The sequence below is a fragment of the Lepidochelys olivacea genome (assembly GCF_965140295.1).
Source record: "Lepidochelys olivacea isolate rLepOli2 genome assembly, chromosome: 2".
Lineage (NCBI taxonomy): Eukaryota > Metazoa > Chordata > Testudines > Cheloniidae > Lepidochelys > Lepidochelys olivacea.
Genome location: NC_140412.1, coordinates 157,779,841 through 157,807,348, shown reverse-complemented (window position 1 = coordinate 157,807,348; position 27,508 = coordinate 157,779,841). Strand labels below are relative to the sequence as shown.

The 27,508-nt window shown below is 41.5% G+C and overlaps 1 protein-coding gene across 2 annotated transcripts in view; it reads left to right on the top strand.

Moving 5' to 3' along the window:
• The window catches only part of TGFBR1 (transforming growth factor beta receptor 1), a 71,783-nt gene extending 49,191 nt beyond the window's left edge, over positions 1-22,592 (top strand). For both annotated transcript variants that reach the window (XM_084621248.1, XM_084621249.1), the window contains exons 6-9: positions 5,224-5,380; positions 14,365-14,489; positions 16,590-16,720; positions 20,509-22,592. In XM_084621248.1, the coding sequence (XP_084477374.1) occupies positions 5,224-5,380; positions 14,365-14,489; positions 16,590-16,720; positions 20,509-20,634 (539 nt within the window). In that variant the 3' untranslated portion in view covers positions 20,635-22,592. The remainder of the gene's footprint in view (positions 1-5,223; positions 5,381-14,364; positions 14,490-16,589; positions 16,721-20,508) is intronic.
• The last annotated feature ends 4,916 nt before the right edge of the window (positions 22,593-27,508 follow it).

Here is a 27,508-nt window from a genome sequence, read left to right as displayed (position 1 = left end):
TCTGGCTATGTAGACTCCCTGCTCAGGCCCTACGCTACCAGCCTTTCCGGCTATCTTCAAGACACCACTGACTTCCTGAGGAAACTACAATCCATCTGTGATCTTCCTGAAAACACCATCCTAGCCACTACGGATGTAGAAGCCTTCTACATCCAACATTCCACACAAAGATGGACTACAGGCCATCAGGAACAGTATCCCCGATAATGTTACGGCAAACCTGGTGGCTGAACTTTGTGACTTTGTCCTCACCCATAACTATTTCATATTTGGGGACAATGTATACCTTCAAATCAGCAGCACTGCTATGGGTACCCGCATGTCCCCACAGTATGCCAACATTTTTATGACTGACTTGGAAGAACGCTTCCTCAGCTCTCGTCCCCTAATGCCCCACTCTACTTGCGCTACATTGATATCATCATCTGGACCCATGGAAAAGAAGCCCTTGAGGAATTCCTTGATTTCAACAATTTTCATCCCATCATCAACCTCGGCCTGGACCAGTCCACACAAGAGATCCACTTCGTGGACACTACGGCGCTAATAAGCGATGGTCACATAAACACCACCCTATACCAGAAACCTACTGACCGCTATGCCTACCTACATGCCTCCAGCTTTCAAACAGACCACACCACATGATCCATTGTCTACAGCCAAGCTCTACGATACAACCGCATTTGCTCCAACCCCTCATACAGAGACAAACACCTACAAGATCTCTATCAAGCTTTCTTACAACTACAATACCCACCTGCTGAAGTGAAGAAACAGATTGACAGAGCCAGAAGAGTACCCAGAAGTCACCTACTACAGGACAGGCCCAACAAAGAAAATAACAGAACGCCATTAGCCATCATCTTCAGCCCCCAATTAAAACCTCTCCAACTCATCATCAAGGATCTACAACCTATCCTGAAGGACGACCCATCACTCTCTCAGATCTTGGGAGACAGGCCAGTCCTTGCTTACAGACAGCCCCCCAACCTGAAGCAAATACTCGCCAGCAACCACGCAACAAAACCACTAACCCAGGAACCTATCCTTGCAACAAAGCCCGTTGCCAACTGTGTCCACATATCTGTTCAAGGGACACGATCATAGGACCAAATCACACCAGCCACACCATCAGAGGTTCATTCTCATGCACATCTACCAATGTGATATATGCCATCATGTGCCAGCAATGCCCCTCTGTCCAGTTTGGCCAATGTACATGTCAGTCTCTATGTAAATGAATAAATGGACACAAATCAGACATCAAGAATTATAACATTCAAAAACCAGTCGGAGAACACTTCAATCTCTTTGGTCACTCAATTATAGACCTAAAAGTGGCAATTCTTCAATAAAAAAAAAACTTTAGACTCCAACGAGAGACTGCTGAATTGGAATTAACTTGCAAACTGGATACAATTAACTTAGGCTTGAATAAAGACTGGGAGTGGATGAGTCATTACACAAAGTAAAACTATTTCCTCATGTTTATTTCCCCCCTCCCCCTACTGTTCCTCACACGTTCTTTTCAACTGCTGGAAATGGCCCACCTTGATTATCACTACAAAAGGTCCCCGTTCCCCCTCCTGCGCTCTCCTGTTCACCTTACCTAATCACTCTTGTTACAGTGTGTATGGTAACACCCACTGTTTCATGTTCTCTGTGTATATAAAATCTCCCCACTGTATTTTCCACTGTATGCATCCGATGAAGTGAGCTGTAGCTCATGAAAGCTTACGCTCAAATAAATTTGTTAGTCTCTAAGGTGCCACAAGTACCCCTTTTCTTTTTGCGGATACAGACTAACACGGCTGCTACTCTGAAACCTATTTATCCAAGAGTTCTTTCCTTGTCTGATCTCTGGAGAATCCAGTTTGAGCCAGCATATGTGAGCCTGTCCAGGTGATGGTACTTCTCTGGAGGTGTTACAAAGTGAATGAATTTGCCTAATCTCACCCTCTGCTGTTCTTTACTCCTGCAGGAGCTGTAATCACCCTCCCCCATGGAATTACATATAATCTATGGCCCACAATGTACAGAAACTTACTTAGTAAGATCTCACAAATATTGTGGGAAATTTTCATGTTACATGCCCATTTACAGTTTTTTACAAGAATAGGGTCTCATTAAGTCCTCACCCCCAAATTCTTATAAAAAGTGGTCTTGAATTTCACCTAAACCAGGATCATACATTTACCAATGTTCTTCCAGAACCACATACTTTCAGGAATGACAGCTACACTCACTGGACATTTGTAGGTCATTTTCTTTTTATATAGAGAGGACAAAACTGATTGATAGAGATCCTCACTAAGACTCTTTGTAGCTTATGCAGAGAGAATGAGAAGCCAGGCAGTAACATCCTAAAGAATTTCCAGTTGGATCACTGCCTTCATCAGGATTTGTTCTGACCTAGCAACAGTGCCACCACGAGCAACGATTACTGTACAGTCTGCTAGGGCTCAAGCTACTTCTATGGCTTTTCTTAGCAATGATCAAGTCCAAGACTTTTGTAAGGCAACAGCTCAGTCTTTGGTACACGTTTGCTCAACATTATGCCATCCTTGAAGCATCCAGAGCTGATGCAAACTTTGGTAAGACAGTTCGAGTAGATTCCGATTTTCCGCCAGCAAAGGTGTACTGCTCGTGGGAGGCATCTACAGTGGAATATATGTACAAACACCCAAAGAAACGGTTACTTACCTGTAAAGTAGTTGTGGTTCAAGATGTGTTGTGTACCCACATTCTATGACACACACTGCATTGCTACTACTTCAGTCTGGTATCACCAAGATTCCAGTGCAAAGGAACTGGATGGGGAGAATTGTTGAGGTGACCCTACCCTGTATTCTTTCAACTAGAGGCATGAGGACACTCAGGGTTCATGCACCTCCCTGATGGGCACTGCTGACCAAAAGTCTCCAGCTCAAGTGCACTGGGTGCATGCTAACCTTCAGTGAGTGGAATATATTAAAACCAATAACGTGTTCAAAAATGTCGCTACTGTATGTAATAGATCTGAGTGGAATTCTCTGATAACAAATTTTTTATATATATACACACACCAAAATGTTACAGGCCTGTGACTCAAGTCTCAAAACATAAGAGCTTACTTAAAAATGTTCTTTATTTTGAGAGAGATTAGCTGCAGTACCTACTTGTCAGAAAAACAAGACAAGAAAAAATAAAGTTACTCTGGAAACATTATTTTCTTTTTATCTGGAGAAAGAATATTCTTAGCAGCAAAAGGAGTTGATTTTTCAGTATTTGGTAAGGAGTTGGATTTTTCATAAATGGTAGAACATTCTTCACCTATTTTATTGAACACAGATCATGGTTTGCCTTGTATTGTAAGGAAAACACAAAATCCTGAAATTATATTTCAGACTGGTCTCAATTTCTTTTCACTTCTAATTAACACTTCCATTATAAATATACGGTCTCCGATGGCTTATATAATGAGGCTTCATATAAGGAAAAATAGTCCTGCAGCATATTGGTCCTGCTGTGAGCTTGGCAAAGCTACTGAAGAACATAGGCACTACCCAAAGGGAATTGTTTTAGGTACATATTTGTACTGGTGTTTATCATGATTTGAAGATACAGAAGTTCCAAATCATTGTCTTACCAAAAAAAGCCAATCCAGCCTAATCTCTCTCTCTCTCCCCCATGAAAATTACTTGTGTAGAAGGCTTCCCTAGAATTTCAACAAAACGTTGTATTCCAGAATGTGATCAGTGTCTCGTCTTGGCTGTGCCACTGAATTGCTGGGTGGCCTTGAGCACGTTATACCTCAGCCTTAGTTTTCATATTTGTAAAATGTGATTACTTACTGTATCAACCTCAAGGGGTATATAGTAAAGATTGATTGATTTAATGTTTGTAATGCTTTTTGAATGTGTAAAGTGCTTTAAAATAAGTGATCAGCATTCACAGAAATGAATGATTTGGATGTCGTTGCTATCTTGGGACATGTATGGGTTTATAACCTTAACTGTGGTATTTAAACTGATGGAAAAATTTGAAGGTTTAGAAGCAGTCTTCCTCTGGGACATGCTTGCAGGGAGCCTTGGTACTTTTTGCTTTCCTCTGCAGCACTGAGCAAGTATAGTACCTTAGGATCATGCAGACATAAATCTAACCAGATGGATTTCCTTTAACTGCAGGTTGGGGCTTGTCTGCTTGAAATTTAGTTCACTGCAAGCTGGGGTCTGCTTCTGCCATGCACTAGCAGTTCATTAGTGTGGTTTCATCTGTTTCCATTTCAGAGCAGGGTAGATTAAAGCACACGAACTGTTCATCAGCAAGGTTCATACAGACAGTTTAGTGTGTGGCAGACTAGACTGGGGTAGATTCACACTGTAGCTTACCACAAACTAAATGTTCGTGTAGACAAGCCCTTACAGGCATTGGTAGACAACAGTTCATCCCTTCAATAGCTCCTTTCATTTTAAAAAGATATCTATTAATTATGCTTTGATGAACATTGAAATTGTTTGTGGGGTTCATGGTAAACACACACTTCTGCTTTGAAACTAAGTTATAAGTAATGTCATTCCAAAAGATAATCTTTGCTCAAAGTTATAAGTAGTTAAACACGGGTTTAGAATGAAAGTCCTGTCTCAACATTTCTGTTGTTCTCCTATAATATTGTGGTAGTACCTAGAAGGCACAATTGTATACAAAAAATTTTGCTACACCAAAGACATTAGCTTATTACACCATTTTTGTTATACATTAGTTGCTCAATTCATATGAATAGTCTTTCCAAAATATCATCAAGTGATGTTCAATATAATGTATTGTTCTGTTTAGTCAACTATTGTTTTGTAGTCACAACTGTACAGAGATGAGTGTGACTCTAGCTAGTACATTTTTTTCCCTTCAGCCGTAGACAAATCAGTGCTAAATTCCTAGAATATAGTGATCATATTAACTAATCTACAAATTTCACATATGCAGATCGTGGCTGTTCTACCAATAGAGCACATCTTTCTGTTTTCTTCAAGAACCTACATTTAAAACTCCACATCAAACCTTCACATTATAGATACAAATGTGATTCTTTGATTCATAACCTCAAAATCTTGAACTCCTCACCCAGGTGAGAATATGTAGTAGAGGATTTCTGAAACGTTCTTTAGTTAGTAGTAGGGATTTGTTTTGGGGCTTTTGCCTCTTCTACCTTTTTTTTTTTTTTAAATTATTTTTTTTCCTCTGCAGGAAAGCCAGCCATTGCTCACAGAGACTTGAAATCAAAAAATATATTGGTAAAAAAGAATGGAACGTGTTGTATTGCGGATTTAGGATTGGCAGTGAGACACGATTCAGCTACAGACACAATTGATATTGCCCCAAACCACAGAGTGGGAACAAAAAGGTAAAATCATTATCAAATTATTTTTCTTCAGAATGCTTCTTCCTCTCCTTTCTGTGTAAGAGATTGATAGTCATGGGTCAGAATGGCAGTATGAAGAATAACCTACAAAATTGTCTGCAGCAGGCAGGGCTTCCCCCACTCCCATCCTTTCCTGTCGATGAGTCAATGGAACTACTCCATGCACAAGAGCCTTGCTGAATCTGGGTCTCAGCGTGTCTAGCACTGCAAAAATTTGCAAATAGTACTGGGTATTGGGAGATCAGCACCTCTTCAATATCTTCATAAATGATTTTAGATAATGGTATAGAGAATACAGTTATACGGTTTGTGGATGATACTACGCTGGGAGGCATTGCAAGTGCTTTGAAGGATAGGATTAAAATTCAAAATCTGGACAAACGAGAAATGGTCTGAAGTAAATAGGATGAAATTCAATAACGACAAAGGCAGAGTACTCTACTTAGGAAGGAACAATCAATTGCGCACACAAAAAATGGGAAATGACTGCCTAGGAAGGAGTACTGCAGAAAGGGATCTCGGAGCTCTAGTGGATCACAAGCTAAATATGAGTCAACAGTGTAACGCTGTTGCGTGTCTCCCCCCCCCCCCCCCAAAAAAAAAAGGCAAACATAATTCTGGGATGTATTAGCACAGAGGTGGGCAAACTACTGCCCGCGGGCAACATCTGGCCCGTGGCACTGTCCTGCCCAGCCCTTGAGCTCCTGGCCGGGTAGGCTAGCCCCCAGCCCCTCCCCTGCTTCCCACCTTCCCCCCCCCTCCCAAGATCCTCACCTCACCGCGCCACCAGCGCTCTGGCCTGCCGCTCGGTAGGGGGGCAGGGAGCAGGGAGGTTGGATAAGGTGCAGGGAGTCTTGGGGACCAGTCAGGGGGGACAGGAGCAGGGGGTGGTTGGATGGGGCAGAGGTTCTGGGGGGTCGGTCGGGACAGGGAGCGGGGGGAGTTGGATAGGCATGGGAGTCCCGGGGGGCCTATTGGGGGCGGGGGTGTGGATAGGGGACAGGGAGCAGGGGGATTGGATGGGGGGGTTGGATATGGGGTGGGGTCCTGCACTGGGTGAGGGGTCCCGGGAGGGGGCGGTCAGGGGACAAGGGGGTGGGTTGGATGGGTTGGGGATTCTGAGGGGGGTAGTCGGGGGGTGAGAAGTGGGAGCGGGTGGATAAGAGGCGGAGGCCACACTGTTTGGGGAGTCAGTCTTCCCTACCTGGGCCTCCGTGCAGTTTTCAACCCCGATGTGGCCCTCAGGCCAAAATGTTTGCTCACCCCTGTATTAGCAGGAGTGTGGTAAGCAAGACATGAGAACTAAGTCTTCCACTCTACTCCACACTGATAAAGCCTCAGCTGGAGTATTGTGTCCAGTTCTGGGCACCACATTTCAGGAAAGATGTGGACAAATTGGAGAAAGTCCAGATGAGAGCAACAAAAATGGTTAAAGATCTAGAAAACGTGACGTATGAGGGAAGGTTGAAAAAATTGGGTTTGTCTAGTTTGGAAAAAAGACTGAAGAGGGACGTGATAGTTTTCAAGTACATAAAAGGTTATTACAAGGAGGTGGGTGAAAAATGGTTATTGTTAACCTTTGAGGATAGGATAAGAAGCAATGGGCTTAAATTGCAGCAAGGGAGGTTTAGGTTGGACATTAGGAAAAACTTCCTTAATTGTCAGGGTAGTTAAGTGCTTTAACAAATTGCCTAGGGAGGCTGTGGAATCTCCCATCATTGGAGGTTTCTAAGACAAGGTTAGTCAAACAACTGTCAGGAATTTTCTAGTGATTATGTAGTCCTGCCTTGAGTGCAGGACACTGGAGTAGATGACATATTGAGGTCCCTTCCAGTCCTACATTTGTATGATTGTATTCCCAGCTAACAGTGGTATCCTGTGTGAATTACAATTACATAGCCTTCTATTGTATAATGATACAACCTCCATCCACTCTTTCAGTTTGTCATATACATGGGTTATTTTAGATGAATCAGTAAAGGTATATAGGGTAGTATATGCAGGATGGAAATAGAAAGTTGGTGCCTGACTTCAGCATGAAGTATGTAATATAGTTGTCTGACCAAATATAGGACATGAATGGTGCAGAGTAGGATATCTAGCCTGTAACATGGTGTTGGACAGATACCTTGTGAGGGAAATATGAGAAGTTTATACCCAATACCATGAGCTTGGGAAAGGCAATGGTCTCTAGCCTCTGATTAGGGAGTAGGTTTGAAATGTATAGGCCAGCATGCTCTCTCTCCCGCTTTAGGAACCCACCTCCCAGATTGGGAAACAGTGGGTTTACTTTACTTTATTTAAAAAGTGTGCGCTTAATAGTGACCTTATTCCATTTCTCTTTGGCTTCATCTGTGCAGTTAAACTCCTTTTTAGCCATAATTCTCCTTTGCTGCAACGCTCTATTCCATTGTGTATTTATCTGTGACACTCTTGATTACCTTTCCCAGATCTGTAGAAGAACATAGTGTAGCTCAAAAGCTTTTCATTTTCACCAGCAGAATTTGGTCCAATAAAATATTATCTCACCTTCCTTGTCTGTTTTGTATCTTGGGACCAACATGGTTACAATGATGCAAACAGAACTGTAGACAGGACAATTAAACCGTACTCCATTCTTCGCAGTTGCCTTCATTGTTTATGATGCTGGAGCTATTCTAATGCTGAATTCCAGCTAAAAAGCTGTCTAGTGTAGACAAAGTCTTTGTTCCTTATCAGGCCTAAAACTTTAGTAGCATGTTATCAACCCTATCCAGTTCAACATTATTTCCTACTCCTGAGAACCGTAGACCCACACAAAGTTAATTCTATATTTTACTAAAAGACTGACATGGCATACATTCCAGGTATCCCATTGGTGTTACACAAGTCTCCAGACTGAAAGTACCCAACTTCCAGCACATACCTTATTGTTGCTGTTCTTCTTTCAGAAATAGTTATTACTGTTTTATTCATCCATTCCCTCTTGAACCAAGGCTATTTTATTCTGGTTTATAACATTCCTTTGAATGTGCACTTTCAGAGGCATTCAGGATTAGGGACCTATTTTAATTTTACTCTCTAAATTAGAAAACTACTTCAGAGAGAGAAATTTACACTGGTGCAGGACTCTGCTCTATTTAATCCTGGCTCTGGGTAAAAAGTACTGCTAGATGGAATCACCAGTGGTGCGGGGCAGATGATCATGAGACTGTCGCTACAGGTGGCCATGGACCCTTCTGATATGGCTACAGGGTCGATGCCCACAGCCATCATTATTTGATGAGCCTCGTGGCTCCAGGCATGCCATGCAAAATACAGGACACAATAGAGGACCTGCTGTTTGTGGGAATGAAGCCCTTCAGCCAGAGAACAGATTAAGTTCTCCATTCGCTCAAGGACTCAACAGCCACATTACAGTCCCTGAAGACATACCAGTTCCTTACAGAGAACCTTATGAATGCAAACCCCAGTAAAAGCAAAGGACTTCTCCTTACTCCTGGGTAGACTGCCAGAATACCAGCATCAGAAGAAAACTAGGTGAGTGGATGCTAGTCATCTGCCTCCTTGACTAATTGAGCTCTCTGGCTCAGCAAATTTGGTTGTGTTAAGAGCCACAATGGAGTTGACCTATGGGCTATGCTTCTCTTCAGGAACTGCCTTGTCCCATTCCACCAGGCTTGGGCAGCTATGACGATGAACAAATGGGTATTGGACATCACTGTTCAACGCTACCCTATACAGTTCCATTCACTGCCCTCTCCTGCCAGCTGCTCTTTAGGGGCACTTCTCACACGAGACTTACAAACAGAAGTGACTTCATTGCTCCTTCTAGGGGCCATAGAAGAGGTACTGTGGGAATAAAGGAAGAGCTCTTCTACTCCCAATTCTTCTTTTTATCCTCAATAAGAATTGACTTGGGAGTGTCTTCCTCCCTTCTAGCCTAGACCTGAGGAGACTCAGCGACTACGTTGTCGCAGATTAAGAATGGTAACGCTTGCTTCCTTTTCATTTAAAGTTTCCAGGATCAAGAACCGTTCTTGGTTCTCGACTTGCAGGATGTGTACGTCTGCATAGCCATCCACCCAGCTCTCAGGAAGAACTTAGTATTCACAGTGTAGCCCAACCATTACAATACAAGATGCTGCTGTTGAAATTTGCTGTGGCACCAAGAGTCTTCACAAAATGTATAGCAGTGGTAGCAGTGCAGCTCAGAAAAGGCATTCAAATCTGCCCTCACCTGGATGATTGGCTGAGGAAAGGCAGATCCCAGTAAAAGGATGCAGAATACCTAAAGTTATACAGTCTCCCTATTTTCTTAGTGGGGCCTCCTGGTGAACTAGGGAAAAAGTCTTATTCCCTCATAGACAATAGAGCTTATAGAGTCCTGATCAAATCTGGGGAGGTATGCTCTCCCCAATCCAAAAACAGATTCCTCTCAATGCAAGCAGTGGTGCACCAAATACAGCTCCAATAATGACCATGCAGATGCACTTGCAGCTGCTAGGCTTCATTACTGACCACACCAGTTCTGACTTAGGTTGGTCTATCCTTCAGCAAAACACTAGATGAATACGGTAGTCGTGATTCCACCTCATGTAGCAAATCTGAGTGGGTGAAAGGAGCCCAAAAATGTGGGGAAAGAGTACCGTTCTCTACTTTTTTCTCAACAAGGAGTTTAATCATGGATGTTTCAGTTTTGGGGAGCCCACTTGGGCCACCTACAAATTCTTACTTCTGGGGGAATTCTGCACCACTGCGCATGCGCAGAATTTGTCTGCTGCAGATTTCTGTGTTTCCCTACAGAAAAATGACTTTCTGACGGGGAAGCAAAGGTAAGCCACAAGAGCGGTTATGTGACTCTCCCCAGCAGTACTTTTGGGGGTCCAGGGCAGCTGGCAGAGAGGTAAATCACTGTGGGGCAGGAGACAGGACTGGGGAAGACCTGGTTGGTGGCTCCTATCCTGTCCCAGGATCAGCTGCTAGTCCTGGCTGGGCTGGGAGGATGGGGCTTCCTCTTCCTTTGCACGACATCTGGGGCCAGGTCCGATCCACCCCAGATTTCTCCCTCAGCTGAAGGAAGCTCTACAAACTCCCTTCCCTGCTTCCTGCGCCCATCGCTCCTAAGCTGCAGGGGGAGGGATCCCTGTACAGGAAGCTGCTCCCACATCCGCCCAACCCTCGTGTATCCAGACCCCCTCATACCCAGACCCTCCCAGCGAGCCTCTGCACTCCTTCTCCCCACCACCCCCCGCCCCGATGAGCCCCACTATCCCTGCACCTGGACTATCCTTCTGAGCCTCCTGCCCCCGGATCCCCATCCCACCAAGTGCCAACCAGCTGCATCTGGACCCCCCTCATCCCCCCACTGAGGCCTCCACACCCATATCCCCCTGCCGAGCTCTATCTCACCCACACCCAAACCTCCTCCTCTGAGCCCGAACCACTTTCACCTGGACCCCTCTGCAGAGTCCCATTACTGTTGCACCCAGAACCCCCCAACAAGCCCCTGTGTATCCAGATCCCCACACACACACGGATTTCCCCACTGAGCCGCCTGCACCCAGATTGCCCCATACAGAACCCTCTCAACCCACACCTGGATCCCCCCACACACACACTTAGGACACTTGGATCTTGCCTTGCTGAGCCCTGCCTGCCCATGCCTGGTGCACCGGGAACAGAGGGGCATGGCCCTCGGGTGTTTCCGGAGCAAGCCCCGTCCTTGTGCTGTGTCAGGGTTGGGTGCAGCCTTACTGCTGAGAGTCAGTTTCCTGGGGGGAGCTATACAGTGATCTCCCACCTTTGTGCAGCCAGTGGCCTGTGTTCCCCAATGCTGTGCTGGAGCCTCTGCATTTATTTGACAAATAAAATTTGCAGAATTTTAAACTATTGTATGCAGAATTTTTATTTTTTTTTGGTGCAGAATGTGCTCAGGAGTTACAGATGCAAGGGATTTGGACCTGGTAGGATATCAGTGTGTTAGTGCTCAGAGTCATCAGGCTAGGCTCCATTACCTTCCATTCTGTGCTTCAAAACTTCACAGTTCAGCTCCTGATGGACAACACCTTTGATGGACTACATAAACAGGCAGGGAGGCACATGCTCAGTTTTCCTGTTTGCGGAGTCCTTAAACTCTGGACATGCCACCAATGCAGTACAACACCAATGGCCCTTCACCTCCTGAGCATCAGCAGCAGTGTGGTGGGCTCTCTGAGCAGTCAGTCACCACTTCAACGTGTTTGCTGTGGAAGTCTATTACAGAGTTGATGATCATACATTGGGGAACCACAGTGATAGACCTGTTTGCTACTGATGTAAAGTCCAAGTGCCAGAAGTCTCTTGTTTCTACATAATCCCAGGGTTGTTACTGGGCTCCTTCATTCTGCAGTGGTCTGAAGGCTGCGTGCATGCCTTTCCACAAGTTTCCCTTATCCCTAGGGTGACTTCCAAAATCAGGAGACATGGCCATACTCATTTTTGCAGCTTTGTGCTGACTGAGGCAGTTTTGACTTTGACCTACTACACATAGGTACAACTCCCAGAATTCCTAGATCTGTTCTCACAGATAGTTCCTCTAGCCCGAAGTTGATGGACCTAATGGCCCAACTGTTGGTTGGTTGAATCCCCAAAATCCTGATTCAGAGAAGGAAAACATTCTCAAGAAGAACTTACTCATCCAAGTTGAAGCGATTCTGTATTTTATGGGCAGCCTAGTATTGTCCGGACCTGGTCACCTCAGATCCTCTACTACTTACTGCACTTAAAACAGAGATGCCTCTCATTCAGCTCTGTTACAGTGTACCTTGTACAGTTTCACATTGTCAGATACCTGTACCATTGTGCTCTCCTTTCTCATTCCATGGTATATACTTACCCACTGGTCAGAAGAACCTACTTTTGTCTGGGACCTTGATCTAGGACAGGGGTTCTCAAACTGGGGGTTGGGACCCCTCAGGGGGTCACGAGGTTATTACATGGGGGGTCGTGAGCTGTCAGCCTCCACCCCAAACCCTGCTTTGCCTCCAGCATTTATAATGGTGTTAAATATATAAAAAAGTCTTTTTAATTTATAAGGGGGGGGTCGCATGCAGAGGATTGCTATGTGAAAGGGGTCACCAGAACAAAAGTTTGAGAACCACTGATCTAGTACCTTTTGAGACTCCTGGTGTTTCCTTTAGAATCTCTCAGGCTGCTTCCTGCACCACCTCACTCTGAAAACCATCTTGTTGATGGCCATTACTTCAGCCAGGAGAGTGAATGAGTTTCAGGCACTTATGGCCAAACCCTACATACTGTGTTCCACAGAGAAAAGGTGGTGCTGAGATAATGTCCAAAGTTCATTCCTAACATGGTGTGTTTATCTAAACCAGTCAGTCAACCTGCTTGTCTCTTTTCCAAAGATGCACTTGGCACAGGGAGAAAAAGTACAGTAAATGCACTTAGGACTTTGCTTCATGTTGACAGGGCCAAATCGTCCAGGCTCTTGTCCTGGCTATTTATAGCCGTAGCTGGGTGTTCTAAAGGTTAAGCCAATGTCCCCACAAAGGATATTGAAATGGATAACTCAGTGTATCTTGGTGTTACTATTTGGCTAGTGTACCTTTCCCACTGCACATCAAGGCACTTCACCAGATCTCAAGCAATTATCCTCTTCCACTTTAAAAAAACGTCCATTTGAGATCTCTAAGGAGGTGACATGGAGTACCCCATTACCCTTTGTCAAGCATTGTGTTGGATTTAGCTGCCAGAATAGACGGCAAGTATTGGAAAGCATTAGCGCTATTAGCTAATAGCAGTACTATTAGCACTGATATTCCTCATTCCCGCCATCCTGAGGGGCTACTCCTTGCAAGTCAACTTGAGGAGGATCGACACTGGCATATACTGTACCTATAAGTGTGGTTCTCTGACCTATCAGTGTGGCTCCTATGATCCAACCTCCATCCCTTCTTTTTAGAGTCCTCTGCTACTATGGGCTTCAGATTGGCCCTGATCTTCCCTTGCATTCTGCTCTGTATACCCTCATGTGGCCCCAATGAACACCAGTATGCAAAAAAATCAGATCTTGCATCTGAGGCACATGTGAACCTACAGTTGATCCATGCTGGCCACAACATCTCGAAGAACCAGTTACTGTATGGCTAGTAACTTTTTTCCATTCTCTAGCAGTCCCCAGCCATGCCTCCCTCCAATACAGCCCACAGGGTTTTAGCATCTCTTGCCTCCAGCATGTCTAGCAACACATTCTAACTCCCATGTTTCTCCCTTCTTCCCCATGATCTTTAGGAATGCCCCAAATGCAAAATTCCTCCTTTTTGTCCTTCAACCTGCCTCCTTCCTCAAAGCTAATTATCTTCTCCCCCAGATCATCATCTGCTGCCACTACTCGTGTCTCTGTGTGTCTCCTGGAAATTGCAGCCACTGTGTTGCTTGCTTGCCCTCCCCTTGTGAAGATTCTGTGGCTCCAGCTTTCTGTCTTGCTATCCTTTCCCCTTCCTATAATGGCAGTAGCTCAGAGCCTGCTTTGCTTCTTGCCTCTTTTCACCTGCTGGAATAAAGCTACTGAACATAGTTTCAATTTGTAATCAAATAATTAATCTTAACAGTTGAAGACCACAGACACAAGGTCAAGGGTCACAAGTTAAACACCTGGAAGTAACTGAACTGCTTTTCATTGTACCAAGGCCATGCAGATTGGTGTGCAACAAAGGGTGGGATATTGAAAAGCACTCTGAATTGGCCTAATTGCTTCTGTTGACTAATTCACTAGGCGTTTTACCACTGACTTTAATGTAATCAGATTTAGGCCAACATGCAGTGACTTTGGAAATTCTACTCTTAATGTAGTACGTCAGAATTTTCTTAATTTATTGATTTATGTTAAGCCGATTCGTTCAATGTGCTGGAGCTGAAGAAATACTGAAAGCTTAGTGCTGTATGCATTTTATGTGAAAAAGATATTTTGGTTCTTTTATTTTTCATAGATACATGGCTCCTGAGGTCCTAGATGATTCTATAAATATGAAACATTTTGAGTCATTCAAGCGAGCTGACATCTATGCGATGGGATTAGTGTTCTGGGAAATAGCACGACGATGTTCAATTGGTGGTACGTGACAATCCTAAATTGAGCATATTAAATTATAAGTTTTTGTACTGATTGTTTTGCAGAATCTGAACAGCTTTACATACCTATTTTCCACAATCATATTTTGTTATACTACATAATTTAGCATACTTTCCATGGTTTATACTTAGCTTTTAAAACCATTTTATCTTTTGCTTCAATCAACTAGTGTCAAATAGTGAGCATTTCTCAAGTTTCTTAACTAGGGCTGATCTGTAAATGTATGGCCAAACCCTGCCCTGGAGTAAGTGAAACTCCTCTTGAAATTGCTTCTTATACCAGAGCAGAATTTGTCCCAAAAGTCATATAGAAAAAGGGCAAAGTTGGCGCCCTTGAAAGTGCGGGACTACCTGCGCATATCCTTACCAGTGCAGTCAGTGTTCAGATATCTAGTTTAAAACTCAATTTTTCTGTCACAGATCATCTTGGGAAGAGACAGAAGTGTTTTTATAGTTGTAAAAGGCCCTGATGAGATCTCCTCTGGAGCACTGTGTGCAGCTCTGGTCTCCCATCTTTAAGGAAGATGAATTCAAATTATAACAGGTGCAGAGAGAGGCTACTAGGAAGATTAGATGAATGGAGAAACCTGCCATATGAGAGGAGACTTGACTTAAGCTTGGCTAATAAAACGAAGGCTGAGGGGAGATAGGATTGCTTTAGATACAAACGTTGGAGGGATAAACACCGGAGAGGGAGAGGGCTTATTTCAGTTACGGGCCAATATTGGCACAAGAACAAATGGATATAAAGTTGCCATCAACAAATTTAGGCTTGAAATTAGACTAGGGTTTCTAACCATCAGAGGAATGGAGTTTTAGAACAGTTTCCCATGGGGAGTAGGGGGTGCAAAAAATCTAACTTGTTTCAGGACTGAGCTTGATAAGTTTATGATGGGGGTGGTATGATGAGATTGGCCATATGCCAGTTTAAGCAATCTGCTGTTCCCAGATATCTCCAACAGCTGCGGATGGGACCCTAAATGGGGAGAGCTCTGAGTTACTACAGAGAATTCTCTTCCAGGTGTCTGGCTGGTGGGTCTTGTCCATGTGCTCAGGGTCCAACTGTCATTTTCCTCCAGGTCAGACTGACCAAGACCTGGGGGCAAGGGGGAATCTGATTTCCTCTACAGCATGGGGCACGTGTCACTTGCTAGTTTGAACTAGTGGATTCTCTAACTTGAAATCTTCCAATCAAATTTTGAGTACTTCAGTAACTCAGCCAGAGGTTATGAGCCCATTGCAGGAGTGGGTGAGGTTCTGTGGCCTGCATTGAGCAGGAGGGTCTGACTAGTTTGATTTTGATGGTCCCTTCTGGTCTTAAAGTTTAGGAGTCTATCAGTAATGGGAAGTATACATCTGCTCTTTCTCACACAGTACTAAAGCTTATTCCTAAGTATTTAAAGTGCAATATGGAAAACTCTCCCAGTATTGGAGGGTGGTTATAGTTGCTCTTGTATTGGGATTCACATTTTCAATTTAAGCCTAGAACAGCATCAGTCATACTCTTTAAAGAATCACTTTTAAACTTTAAAATAGAAATGAAGAAAATGGGCAAAGATACTTGCAATGGAATTTGCATTTTGTTCATGTTGTCCCATGTAAATTGCAACCTGTATTATTAGTTGTTTGTGCTTTATGTTTCACTTATTTGTAAATACGTGTGGTAATATACAGAATGAAAAGATAGGATATAAATTAAGCTGTTTTTTTAAAAGCTTTTATGAATATCTTTAATTTGTTTCATTGCTGATGAAACAACCAATTTCTGTTCAAAGTCAGGAAGACACAATTTCCACAGGCCTGTAAACGTTTTACTAAAAAGTTACAAAGCACTAAATTGAAAGTTGTGTGAGCTTGGTCAATCACTTCATTGGTGAAATTGGATGATATTTATTTCCTTTTTGTAAAGAGATTTTAAATCTGCTTATTTAAAGAACTGTATAAAATAAGTATTTAGTAATATCAGTCCCCCCACCCCCCGACCCCCCCCAAAAAACCCAACCCCTTGAGAATGAGTTAACAAAAAATCTGTAATTCTGGTGTAAAACAAAAGAAATGCTAAATACTTTCAACAAAACTACAGGAATACATGAAGACTACCAGTTACCATACTATGACCTAGTCCCTTCAGATCCTTCAGTTGAAGAAATGAGGAAAGTTGTTTGTGAGCAGAAACTGAGACCTAATATTCCAAACAGATGGCAAAGTTGTGAGGTGAGTATTACTAAATGTGCAAAAAACTAAAATAAATTCAAGAAAACTGCAGCTTTTATATTTTAAGTATTTAAATCAGTTTTTTGTCTTTGATTTTTGTTGAGGAGAGATGAGTATGTGCCTCTGAGAGAACTTTAATGGCTTTGTGATAATTATGAATTTAGTGCATGATGCTGGTCAATGGATGTGGTTATGCACAAAAATTTAAAACTCTCTTACCAAGACTGGCTAGTTTGACAAAAGAATTATCAGAGCCCTTCCCATGAACAGTGGCTAAAGTTACTTGTCCGTGAAATTAATATGTGACTATAAATGACAAAACACAAAATTATCCAGGAAACCTCACTGCAGATCAACAAATATATTTTTAATTAGAAGTAATGAAATACAACAAACTGAATAACAGATGTTCCAGAGGACAGTTTTTATCTACTGTTGCAGGATCATATAAATGTCTGGCAAGTGACCAGAATATTAACCAAGGAATGAAAAAAATCTGTACTGATTGTACTTGATTTGTAGTCTGCAAGGTATAAAACCTGAATATAATACAATGGAAATCATGCATTTCCATTCTGTGGGTCTGTTCTGTTACACTGTCCTAATGTAAACAGATTCACACCAGTGACATGGTGGCAAAAATGCAGGGAGGCACTAGAGCCTTCTGTACACTAAGGCCATGTCTACACTGTGGGGATTATAGTGGTATAGCTAAGGCCTAGCGCAGATCCAGCCTGTCACAATGAAAGGGGTTTCTCTGTTGCTGTAGGAACACAGCCTCCTAAAGCGACAGTAGCTAAGTTGATAGAAGCATTCTTCTGTCGATCTAGGTGCAATTACACTGGGGGTTAGGTCAGCAGAAGTACTGCACTAGGGTTTTTCACACCCGATAGTGCCATAGCTATGTCGACCTAAATTTTAAGTGTAGACCAGGTCTTAGGTAGGATAAAGTGAATGAAGGACAGTTTACATCTGAATGAGATTATCTACTCCAGTTCAATGTGCTTTAACTTTACACCTTTAGTTAATTAATCTTAATTTTCCTGAGTGTGCCTGTGTAGACAAGCCCAAAGTCTGAGGGTATTTAGCTAACCCTGTTCATCTCAGTAGGTGTTGAGTGACATTAATTTAAAATGTCATGCCTTCCTGGAAGCTTAAAGCATCCTTGTCTCCTACTCAACTGTTGAACATTTACTTAGTGCTGATGCAAAAGTCTGATATTAAAACAATTATTTTAAGTGGCCCCAAATTTTAAATTTGGTATACTACAAATTAAATTATACAAAATATTATATTGATTGGAGTGAACTGAGATTGGCACAGAGGGGTAAAAAGCTTAGAAGCAATACCATGGTTTTTTTAAGTCTGCTACTTAGATCTGTGTAATCTAAGTGTATCACTTGTATAAAAGATTATTTTTCAGACTATATTTTAAAGCTCTAGCTTGAGTACTCTACCTCCTACAATTCAAAACTATTACATTATTAGTAAGAACATAAGAATGGCCATACTTGGTCAGACTAATGGTCCATCTTGCCCCAGTATTCTATCTTCCAACAATGGTCAATGCTAGCTTCAAAGAAAGAACAGAACAAGGCAATTACTGAGTAATCAATCCCCTGTCGTCCAGTCCCAGCTTCTGGCAGTCGGAGGTTTAGGGACACCCAGAGTATGGGTTTGTGTTCTTGACCATCTGGGCTAATAGCCATTGATGGACCTATCCTCCATGAATTTAATGTAATTCTTTTTTGAATCCATTATTGCTTTGGCCTTCCACTTGCAACAAGTTCACAGGTTGACTGCATTGCGTGAAGTACTTCCTTATGTTGGTTTTAAACCTGCTGCTTATTTTGTTGCGCGATCCCTAGTTGTGTTATGTGAAAGGATAAATAAAACTTCGTTATTCACTTCCTCTACACCATTCAGGATTTTATACGTCTCTATTGTATCTCCCCTTACTCCTCTTTTTTTCTAAGATGAACGGTCCCAGTCTCCCTTAATCTTTCCTCATATGGAAGCTTTTCCATACCCCTGATCATTTTTTGTTGCCTTTTGCAATTCTAATATATCTGTTTTGAGATGGGGCATCCAGAACGGTACACTGCGCTCAAGGTGTGGGTGTACCATGGAGTTATATAATGCCGTTACGATATTTTCTGTCTAGTAATACAGACACTGAGCATTAGCACATTTGCCTCCTTTGTAGATTGGCATAGAAAATAGACCTGTGGCAAGGGAGATTTAGGTTAAATGTTATGAAAAAATTTCCAACTATAATGGTAGCTAAGCTCTGGAATGAGTTTCCAATGCAGGCTGTGGAATTCCCACATTTGGAGGCTTTTAAGACAGGTTGGATAAACACCTGTCGGGGATGGACTAGGGTTACTTGGTTCTGCTGCAGCACAGGGAGCTGGACTTGGTGACTTCTTGAGGTCCCTTCAAGCCTTTCATTTCTACATATTCTCCACTTCCATATGCCCTCTAGAGTATATTGGTTGTATAGCTAGAATATCTAGGATTCTTGAAGAGGAGTTGTGTATATGCATTCCACTTCAGGTATGTGCACTCAAGTGGGAGACATTTTTGGTCAGCAGTACCCATTGGGACAGAACATGTGCTCTGAGTGTCCTCATGCCTTCAATTGAGGACACAAAGGGCAGAAGTGTCCTGACACCCCCTCCGTTCTTTCTCACTGCTTGTGGCTATTACTTGGAGGCTGTGGTTGGAGGCATGAGGACACTCAGGGTGCATGTGCTTCCCCCCAACGGATACTGCTGACCAAAAGTCGCTGGCTTGAGTGCATTGGGTTCATGCACACATAAAGTAGAATGTATGTGCAACGCATCTCAAAGAACCATAGTGACTGTACAGGTAAGTAATCATTTCTTACTTGAACGGAATCTTTCTATGTTTGGTATTTCTGGCCATCCATCACCTTGGTGTCATGGCATTCTGACTTAAATCACACACCGGGAACAATGATTCAGGAGTTTTTGTACTACTTGGGATAAGGATTGTTGCTAACTTTCCCTCCAAGGACCAGCTTTTTTATTTATTTAGTACTGCAGTTTCAACCCTTTACAGACTCATTTTCTTTTGTCATAGGTCTTGGCTAAGGTTCAAATTTGTATTTGACTTTATAACATTACTGTTTTTATAGAACTTAAACTACCATCCCCTTGTAGGGTTAATTTTATTCAGTTTTGATCTTAAAAAATGGGTGACTTTTTTTCTTTGGAAGGATAAAATGTCTGCAGTAGTTCTTGAACATTGTTAAGCAAAGAGCATGAATAACTTTCCCCCTTGAGTTGAATTATGGAGACCTCCTAAACTGATAATTGAAAGAAGGTATTAATTATTCTTCCAATAGCATGCAGCACAATATAGTCTCACATGACAGTTCTAGGTAACTTATAAGGTTTTTTCCAACTGGAGGCACAAAACACCAGAAGTACATATCTAATACAGAACTTGAGAGAACAGTTTCCAGGCAAGCTAATTTTTCATAAATATTTTATTATTCTGCGTATGAGCCTGATAGGGGCACTGCAATGAGTGTATTACAGTTCGCCTCAGTCCTTTTTTAGGGACCTTTTCTTTTTCTTAAACAAAATGAGAATCTGGATTTCCCACCACACCAGATTTTTTTTGCATATCACAGTGGCCCCAATGACACAAATTTCAGAAATGTGAATTATAAGAGTCGAAGGCACAATAAGGATGATTATTCAGGGATAGAGAAATGTATAGACCTTTTTTCTTTTCTTTTTTTTGTTTGTTTTTTACAGGCGTTACGAGTAATGGCCAAAATTATGCGTGAATGTTGGTATGCCAATGGAGCAGCTAGGTTAACAGCTTTACGCATTAAGAAAACATTATCACAGCTCAGCCAACAAGAGGGCATAAAAATGTAATCCTGGATTTACTACTGACGAGCGCTTTAAAGATCCATGTCTGAACCTGGGTGGCATGTTCAGAAGGTTAATAGCTCTACCTCACTGAGGGAACAGAAGGATATTGCTGCCTTTTGATACTTTATAGGAACATTCATTGTTAGCCCCGGGATTTCTGTGAACATGGTAAACAGTTGTGTTTGGGTCTTTTTTGTGCACTATAAACACCTCTTTCCCAGGACACTTACGAAACATATAGTCTAGCTTTATTTTTATTAACCTGTAACTCTATTTTAAAAGTTGATTACCGGTCTTAACTTTTCATTAACTGTGTTGAAGACATGAAGATCATTTTAAGGTTTTGGAGCTTGTTCACTAAATTGTATACAGTGCATTGAGGGTTCTTAAGTGATTTGATTTGTGGTTGGTACAACTGAGTATTCTGAACCACTGCAAATTTTTTCTCTGATTCAGGTTTTGAATGTATTATTGCAGTATAACTTTCTAGCTCTTAAGTTTGCATCTGTTGGACACCTACCTTGTTTTACAAAAATGACCTCATTCACTTGTGGGGAACATAATTTATGCAACTATATTTTGTATACTGTTACTGTGCTTTCACTTATTCAGAACATTGCATTGCCTTCAACATAGATTGTACTATACCAGTAAGTGCCACTTCTGGGTCTTTCTAATGCAAATCAATAGGAACATACAAAGTTTATGGTACTTGTGGTTTCAAAACTGAGTTCAAAAATGGAATTATTCCTTTGCTTAATGACCTAATTAACTCTCTATTTGGCATGTAGCTGCATCATTCTTGGAATACCTTTTTTTGCCAAGATCTGATTCTTAAACCACTGTAAGAATTTAAATGGTGTGCAAGTTAGTTAATTCAGTGTTATGTTCTAGAACTGTGCATCACATATAATAAGTTCTAATTATTATATCTAAGAAGAATTTTTTTAATGAAGTGGCACTCTTAAAATGTCTGTCATACTCTTGTCTAAGAAAACTAGCGAGGACTAAAAGTTTTTAAGATAAAAGGAAAGAAGTTTTACTCTTTGATGTCATTTACTTGAGAGATTTACTTTTCAGTTCCTCAAAGTCTTTCCTTTTTCTTCTTGAACAGTATTATTTGCAAAAACAAGAATTAACTTTAGAGATGATTAACTGTTATATTTGGGCTTGTTTTATTAGGAAGTTAAAAGCCGCTCTCAAATTATACATGCATATACTGTGTGGATGTGACATACACAAAGTGGTGAGCTGCAAGACTTTGGATACACACACCAGAAGGGTCTGGTGCCCTTGTTATAGCTACAAGAGCAAAGATAGTTTGTGTTGTCATTAGAACCCTGAAAAAATATGCACAGATTTACTCAACCTTCAAATCTCCAACAGGTATATCTTTTCACAGGATTTTAACCAACTTTTAAGATGCAGATTGTATCACTACTTGTGTCTCTTAAAATTGTTACCCACATGGGGGGTGGGGGAGAAATCAAGAGAATAATCTTTGTCATGAAACTAAGTTTTTAACAGTTACAAATATCTGCTTGGGTAGCAGGCGTTTGCCTATTGTTGACTTCGCCAATGCATGTGCGTGCGCGCACACAAAGGATTGCTATATGCACAACCCCTCTCACCCCCTAAGTCATCTCTCAGTCACTTTAACACACCTTAATCATACACAACACACTGCAATTTTAACTCTGTTCCCCTTTAAACCTTCATATATCTGCTTAGGTAATTTTTCACCAGTACAAGTAGCTATGTGGCGAAAAGGTAGTTTGGAGAAGGGATGTTAGAATTTCATGTACAGTTGTGTTGCTTGCTCTGCAATATATGCTAGTTGTAGTAACAGGTTTAATTGCCTTGCTTTCTGAGATGTCTGCTCTGAATTGTGCAATGTATAGCAACCCTAAGTGTTTTAGTTTTTTGTTTCTTAATATCATAATGCTTAACGGGGGGGGGGGGGTAAAACTTAAATGAAATGAGGATTGTAGACCTCCGGTGTAGGGATAGAAGTGCAACTGCTGACTGAATATTTTATGAGCTACTGAGCGCAAATCCCCTATTCTGCTATATTATAAAATCTGGCAGAAAAGTGAAGCTCCTGGTGGAGAATGATTGATTGGATCTGAGCACACGCAAATTTGAAGCTTGCATATGCCTGCCCCATCCAACCAATCAGGCTGGCATGTCCTCAGCCCCATCAATCAAATTTGTGTAAACTTGGCCATAATCAGTGAGGTTTGTATGCCTAATCAGTCATGTCTGTGTGCACTCAGACTCCATCAATCAAGTTTAGGTGCACGGCACATCAACTTCCAGTTATAACCTGAACAGTTAAAAATAACCCTAAATACAGTATTTAAAAAACAAACTATCCATTGCGTCTGATTTATTCAGCATCCACCTCTTTAGCAGGTTTTTTGCAGATATGTGATTGGTCAACAATACAAAGAAAGACAACCATGGGAAAAATTAGAGCCAGAACCAAATTTCAAAAACTTTCCATTTAAAAAAATTGAGGAGAAACGAAGTAAAAACTTGCATAGTTCTTACACCCTCTGAATTTTCTAATCCTGGGTGATATTTCACACTATTTGACTCCCTATTTTAGAGAGAAAGGTATTTGTTACATTTTAGATGCATAGTTAACTATGGAGTACCCACCAGGTGTCTCCATAACTTTGTATTCTGTAATCTGTATTTTGGGATTTGATAGGTGATTTTAGGGTTTATTTTTAGTGAAATCATATTTTATCTGACCTTTACAATAGCAGTGAAATGGATATATTTCACAGCTATGATTTTAGAAAATACTACACACTTCTGTGTGTTAAAAAATACAGTACTATCAATCTAAAAGAACTAGAGCCAGATACACAGGATTGCAGCAGGCAAATTGCTCCAGTCAGCCGCACGCTGAGATATATAGATAGTGTTGTCTTCCCCACCTACTAGCCATAGCTTTCTTTTGAAAGCTGCAATTTTTTCTAAATTTGTCCTCTGAATTTTTCAACACTTTGTAGTAGAAATTTGCAAAAAGGTGGATTGATATATTGTCCAATTTTAATGAAGATTATTTTGAGGACAAACATGTGAATATCATAAAATGCACAACAGAAAAATTGTGAAGAAGCCTTTGTGTACCTTGGGTTCAGATGACATCACAAATAGTTTAAGCTTTGTTCTTGTGTTTTTCCATTATATAATCTGAACGCCTTTATTGAATGGGTGTGTCTGGATATTACATGCAGCTTTTTATGTTACCTGTGTAAAAATCATATATGTGCACACAGGCACACATTAATATTTTTTAAACTAATCTTGTAAATCACCAGTTTTGCTTTGGGACATCCAGGGGGACCAAAATATTTTCGCATTCAAAATACTAATTTTATATCATCTTGAAGGTATACCAAAACAATTTGATATAAGAAATACTGATGCAAATGTTTATTGTAAATATACATACACTATACATACATTTCTTCAAGGTTCATGCATTTTATTAAATAGACATTTTAGTAGCACTAAAGCCTCACTTCAGATTACAGACGTGGCCAGACTGCTGTGGACAAACATAAGGAAGATTGTTGGAAACAGACTGGTACTGAAAAGACTCAAAAGTCCCTTTTGGGATACTGGAATTCTGCAGGGACCCTCCAACCTTGAAAGCTGGAATTCTGGGACGTTTTAGAAGCTGTCTGTTTAGCACTCGCACTCTTTTTCTCCCCCAAATTAAACTACTTTCACTTGTAATCCTAATGCGGACTTTGTATATAGGGATAATGACATTGGGATTGACTCTGTGAGGACTTTAAGCTATCGAGTGAAGTAAGAGGCTATTTTTTTATTTTATTTTTTTTACAAAATAATTGTGAGTTTCAGTGCCATGAAATCTTCTCTTTTTGTTAGCTCCTTGTTTATACTGTGCCATTGAAATGATAACGAGGGGTTGAAATTATCATACATGTAAAAGAGAAGTTTCAATGTCGGTTGCTTTAAACTTAAATTACCTCTTAAAAGACCAAGGTACATTTACCTCATTGTGTATATAATGTTTAATATTTTTCACAACATTCTCCAAGTTTTCAATTACATGTTTCTAGAAAATATGGGTATTGCTAAATTTACAACTTCAGTGGTACTAACTATATTGTTTCTCATGCCCAAAATACGCACTCTTTATTTTCTGTATTTTATTATATTTCTGTAAGTTTGTTGCTGCTTTGTCAATGTAGCATCTGCCCTTCCAGAGCTGTGTAGAATAATGCTTTGTATAAATTCTGCGTTTTGCGTGGTAAACTTGAGAATTCTGTACAGATGAGTTTGTCATTTTTTTTTTAAAACCTTACAAAATTGTGCATTTCCCCTTACATTTCTGAAAATGATGTATTGTATTGGTAGAGTATACAGTACAATGGATTGTAAATAGGAAAGTAGAAGAGTGATGCTTATGTTAAGTGCTAACACTACGGTAGAAAGATTAAAGCAATGAAAATAAATTACTTTTTTCAAAGTAGATAAGTGAGCTGTCTTATATATACATAATGTTTCCACTTTTTCTCCAAAAGACAATAGTTACAGAGAGCAGATGCTCTGATCTACTATGGTCACTTTATGCCTGGTAAGTGGTGTAAAGTGGGGAGGTGGGGATTTGCCTTCTGTAGGGCAAATCTCTGCTGGTATAATAGTGGCAGAGGTGGCTTGCAAATGTTTGTGTCAACCACTCCCCACTGTGGCATAAGCGAAATGAGGGGGTTCCTGAACCTCCACCAGCATAACTGACCGTAAGTATCTTATATCACTGATAAAAGTTAAGAGTATGCCCCCTGCTTCTCTGTCTGCTGCAGATGAGTGGCTGAGTGGGAGGCTGCCACTCTCCACTATGTCCAAGAAATAGTGAAGAAATTGGCCAGGCTGTTCGCTCACTAGTAGAAGGTCTACCACACTCCTAAAGTAAAATGGACTGCTTGGCTTACTGCAAGCATTACAAATAGGGATTAAACTTCCCTGGGAAGCAAATAAGTATTACATACACTGGTTCCCAAACTGTAATACTTAACTTAATTGAGGATGTTCTAATGGATTGTTGCTTTACAAAACCCATTTTATAAACAAATATTCCACATTGGAGAGATGGAACATAGATGCAACCACAGGAGAAAAGCTTGGGGGAGGGAGAATTTTATTCAAAATACATGCCAAAACACTAGGAGGCTGGATAGCCAACTAAGTATGCTTCTAGGCCTCCACCCCCACAGCATATTAATCCATTCTACTCTGTAATTTTTTCTCACCCCAATTTTATAACTAAGAACTTCTCTTATATTCCTGCCTCTCAGCTGTGAAATTTTTCTCACTTTCTCAAATTCAAACTACCACCCAAACTCAAGTGACTTCTCTTGTCAGGATGGAAACATGGTGATTGTCATACAGGATCACACCCAAATCATCTAGTTTAGAATCCTGACAGTGGCATGAACCAGATACTTCAGAGGAAGGCATAGCCTGGAGTTGGTTGATGTAGGATAATCTCCTTCCTGCAGAGGTCTCATCCTGATCTTTAGAAATTTGCTTTAGAAATTATGCCCAAAGCACAAGGTTTAATATTGCTTCTAAACTTTCATAATTCTAACAATTAATATTCTTGATCAATATAAATATCCAGTCCCTTTCCTGAGTATTGTTAGGTTCTTGGAGTACTGATAGGGACGCTACTCAACTTCAGCTGTGCATGTACCTCTTGAGCCTTTGATCACATTTTTTTCATTAGCAGTGTCCATTCAGCTCACACATGCACCCTCTACATCAGGGGTGGGCAAACTACAGCCCGCAGGCTGCTTTTATCCAGGGTTTGCCGTGCTCCAGCCGGGGGAGCAGGACTGTGGGTTTTCTGCTCTTCACCCAGTGCTCTGATGGAGCGGGACCAGGGGGCTTGCCGCACTCCGCCCAGCGCTCCTCAGTGATGAGCAGTCATTTTCAGCATCATCTTCAGGGAAGATTCTGCACGCAAAACGCCACATTCCTCAGGTATGACCTCACCACCCCTACGCAGCAGTGTGCCAAATCCCCTCCTTATTTCTTATAGCCCCACCCTCGAGAGCCTTGAGTGGAGGGAAACCACCCAGGGCAGCAGCTGCTCCCGTCGGGGTTCCTCTGCACGTGGCACAGCTGCCTTGGTGTCACACTGCGAGCAGGGCCTGTAGGAGTCCCTGGTACCACCTCGTGAAGCCCCCCACGCGCCGCCACTCATGAGTCCTCTCGCCACACCGCGGTAAAATCCCTTATTATATACGAACTTTTAATGAACACAACCATGCAAACAGGACTCAAAGTACAACAGTGAGAACTTTTTGGGGGGGAGGCTGGAGCATAAAGTTACAGGTGAGTTTACACCTGCCTCTTTTTGTCCACATGGATTCTGGGATAGAATGCCGTGGCTCAAAATTGTCAGGGGCACACGGACGTCTGACAAATCCAGGCTAGAGAGAGGGCCCAGTTTTTTCACAGTGCATGACATCTTGTAAAACAGCAGTTTGAAATAAGGGCAACAGTTAGGATTTTCTTTTCTCTTTCAAAAATGAGTGCTGCAAAAAAAAAAAAAAGAAAAGTGGACAAGGAGTGTCAGGTTTTCAACAAAGAATGGAATACAAACTATTTTTTCACAAACGTGAACTCGAAGGCTGTGTGCCTGATTTGTCAAGAGAGCATCGCGGTGTTCAAGGAGTACAACTTGACTCACCATTTTTCAGCAAAACATCCTAATTATGGCAGCAATTTAACAACCAAGGAAAGGGCAAGAAAAGCTGAGCAACTCGCCACAAACTTAAAAACTCAGCAAAATATTTGTGTGTGACAGTCTGCAATTCAGGAAGCC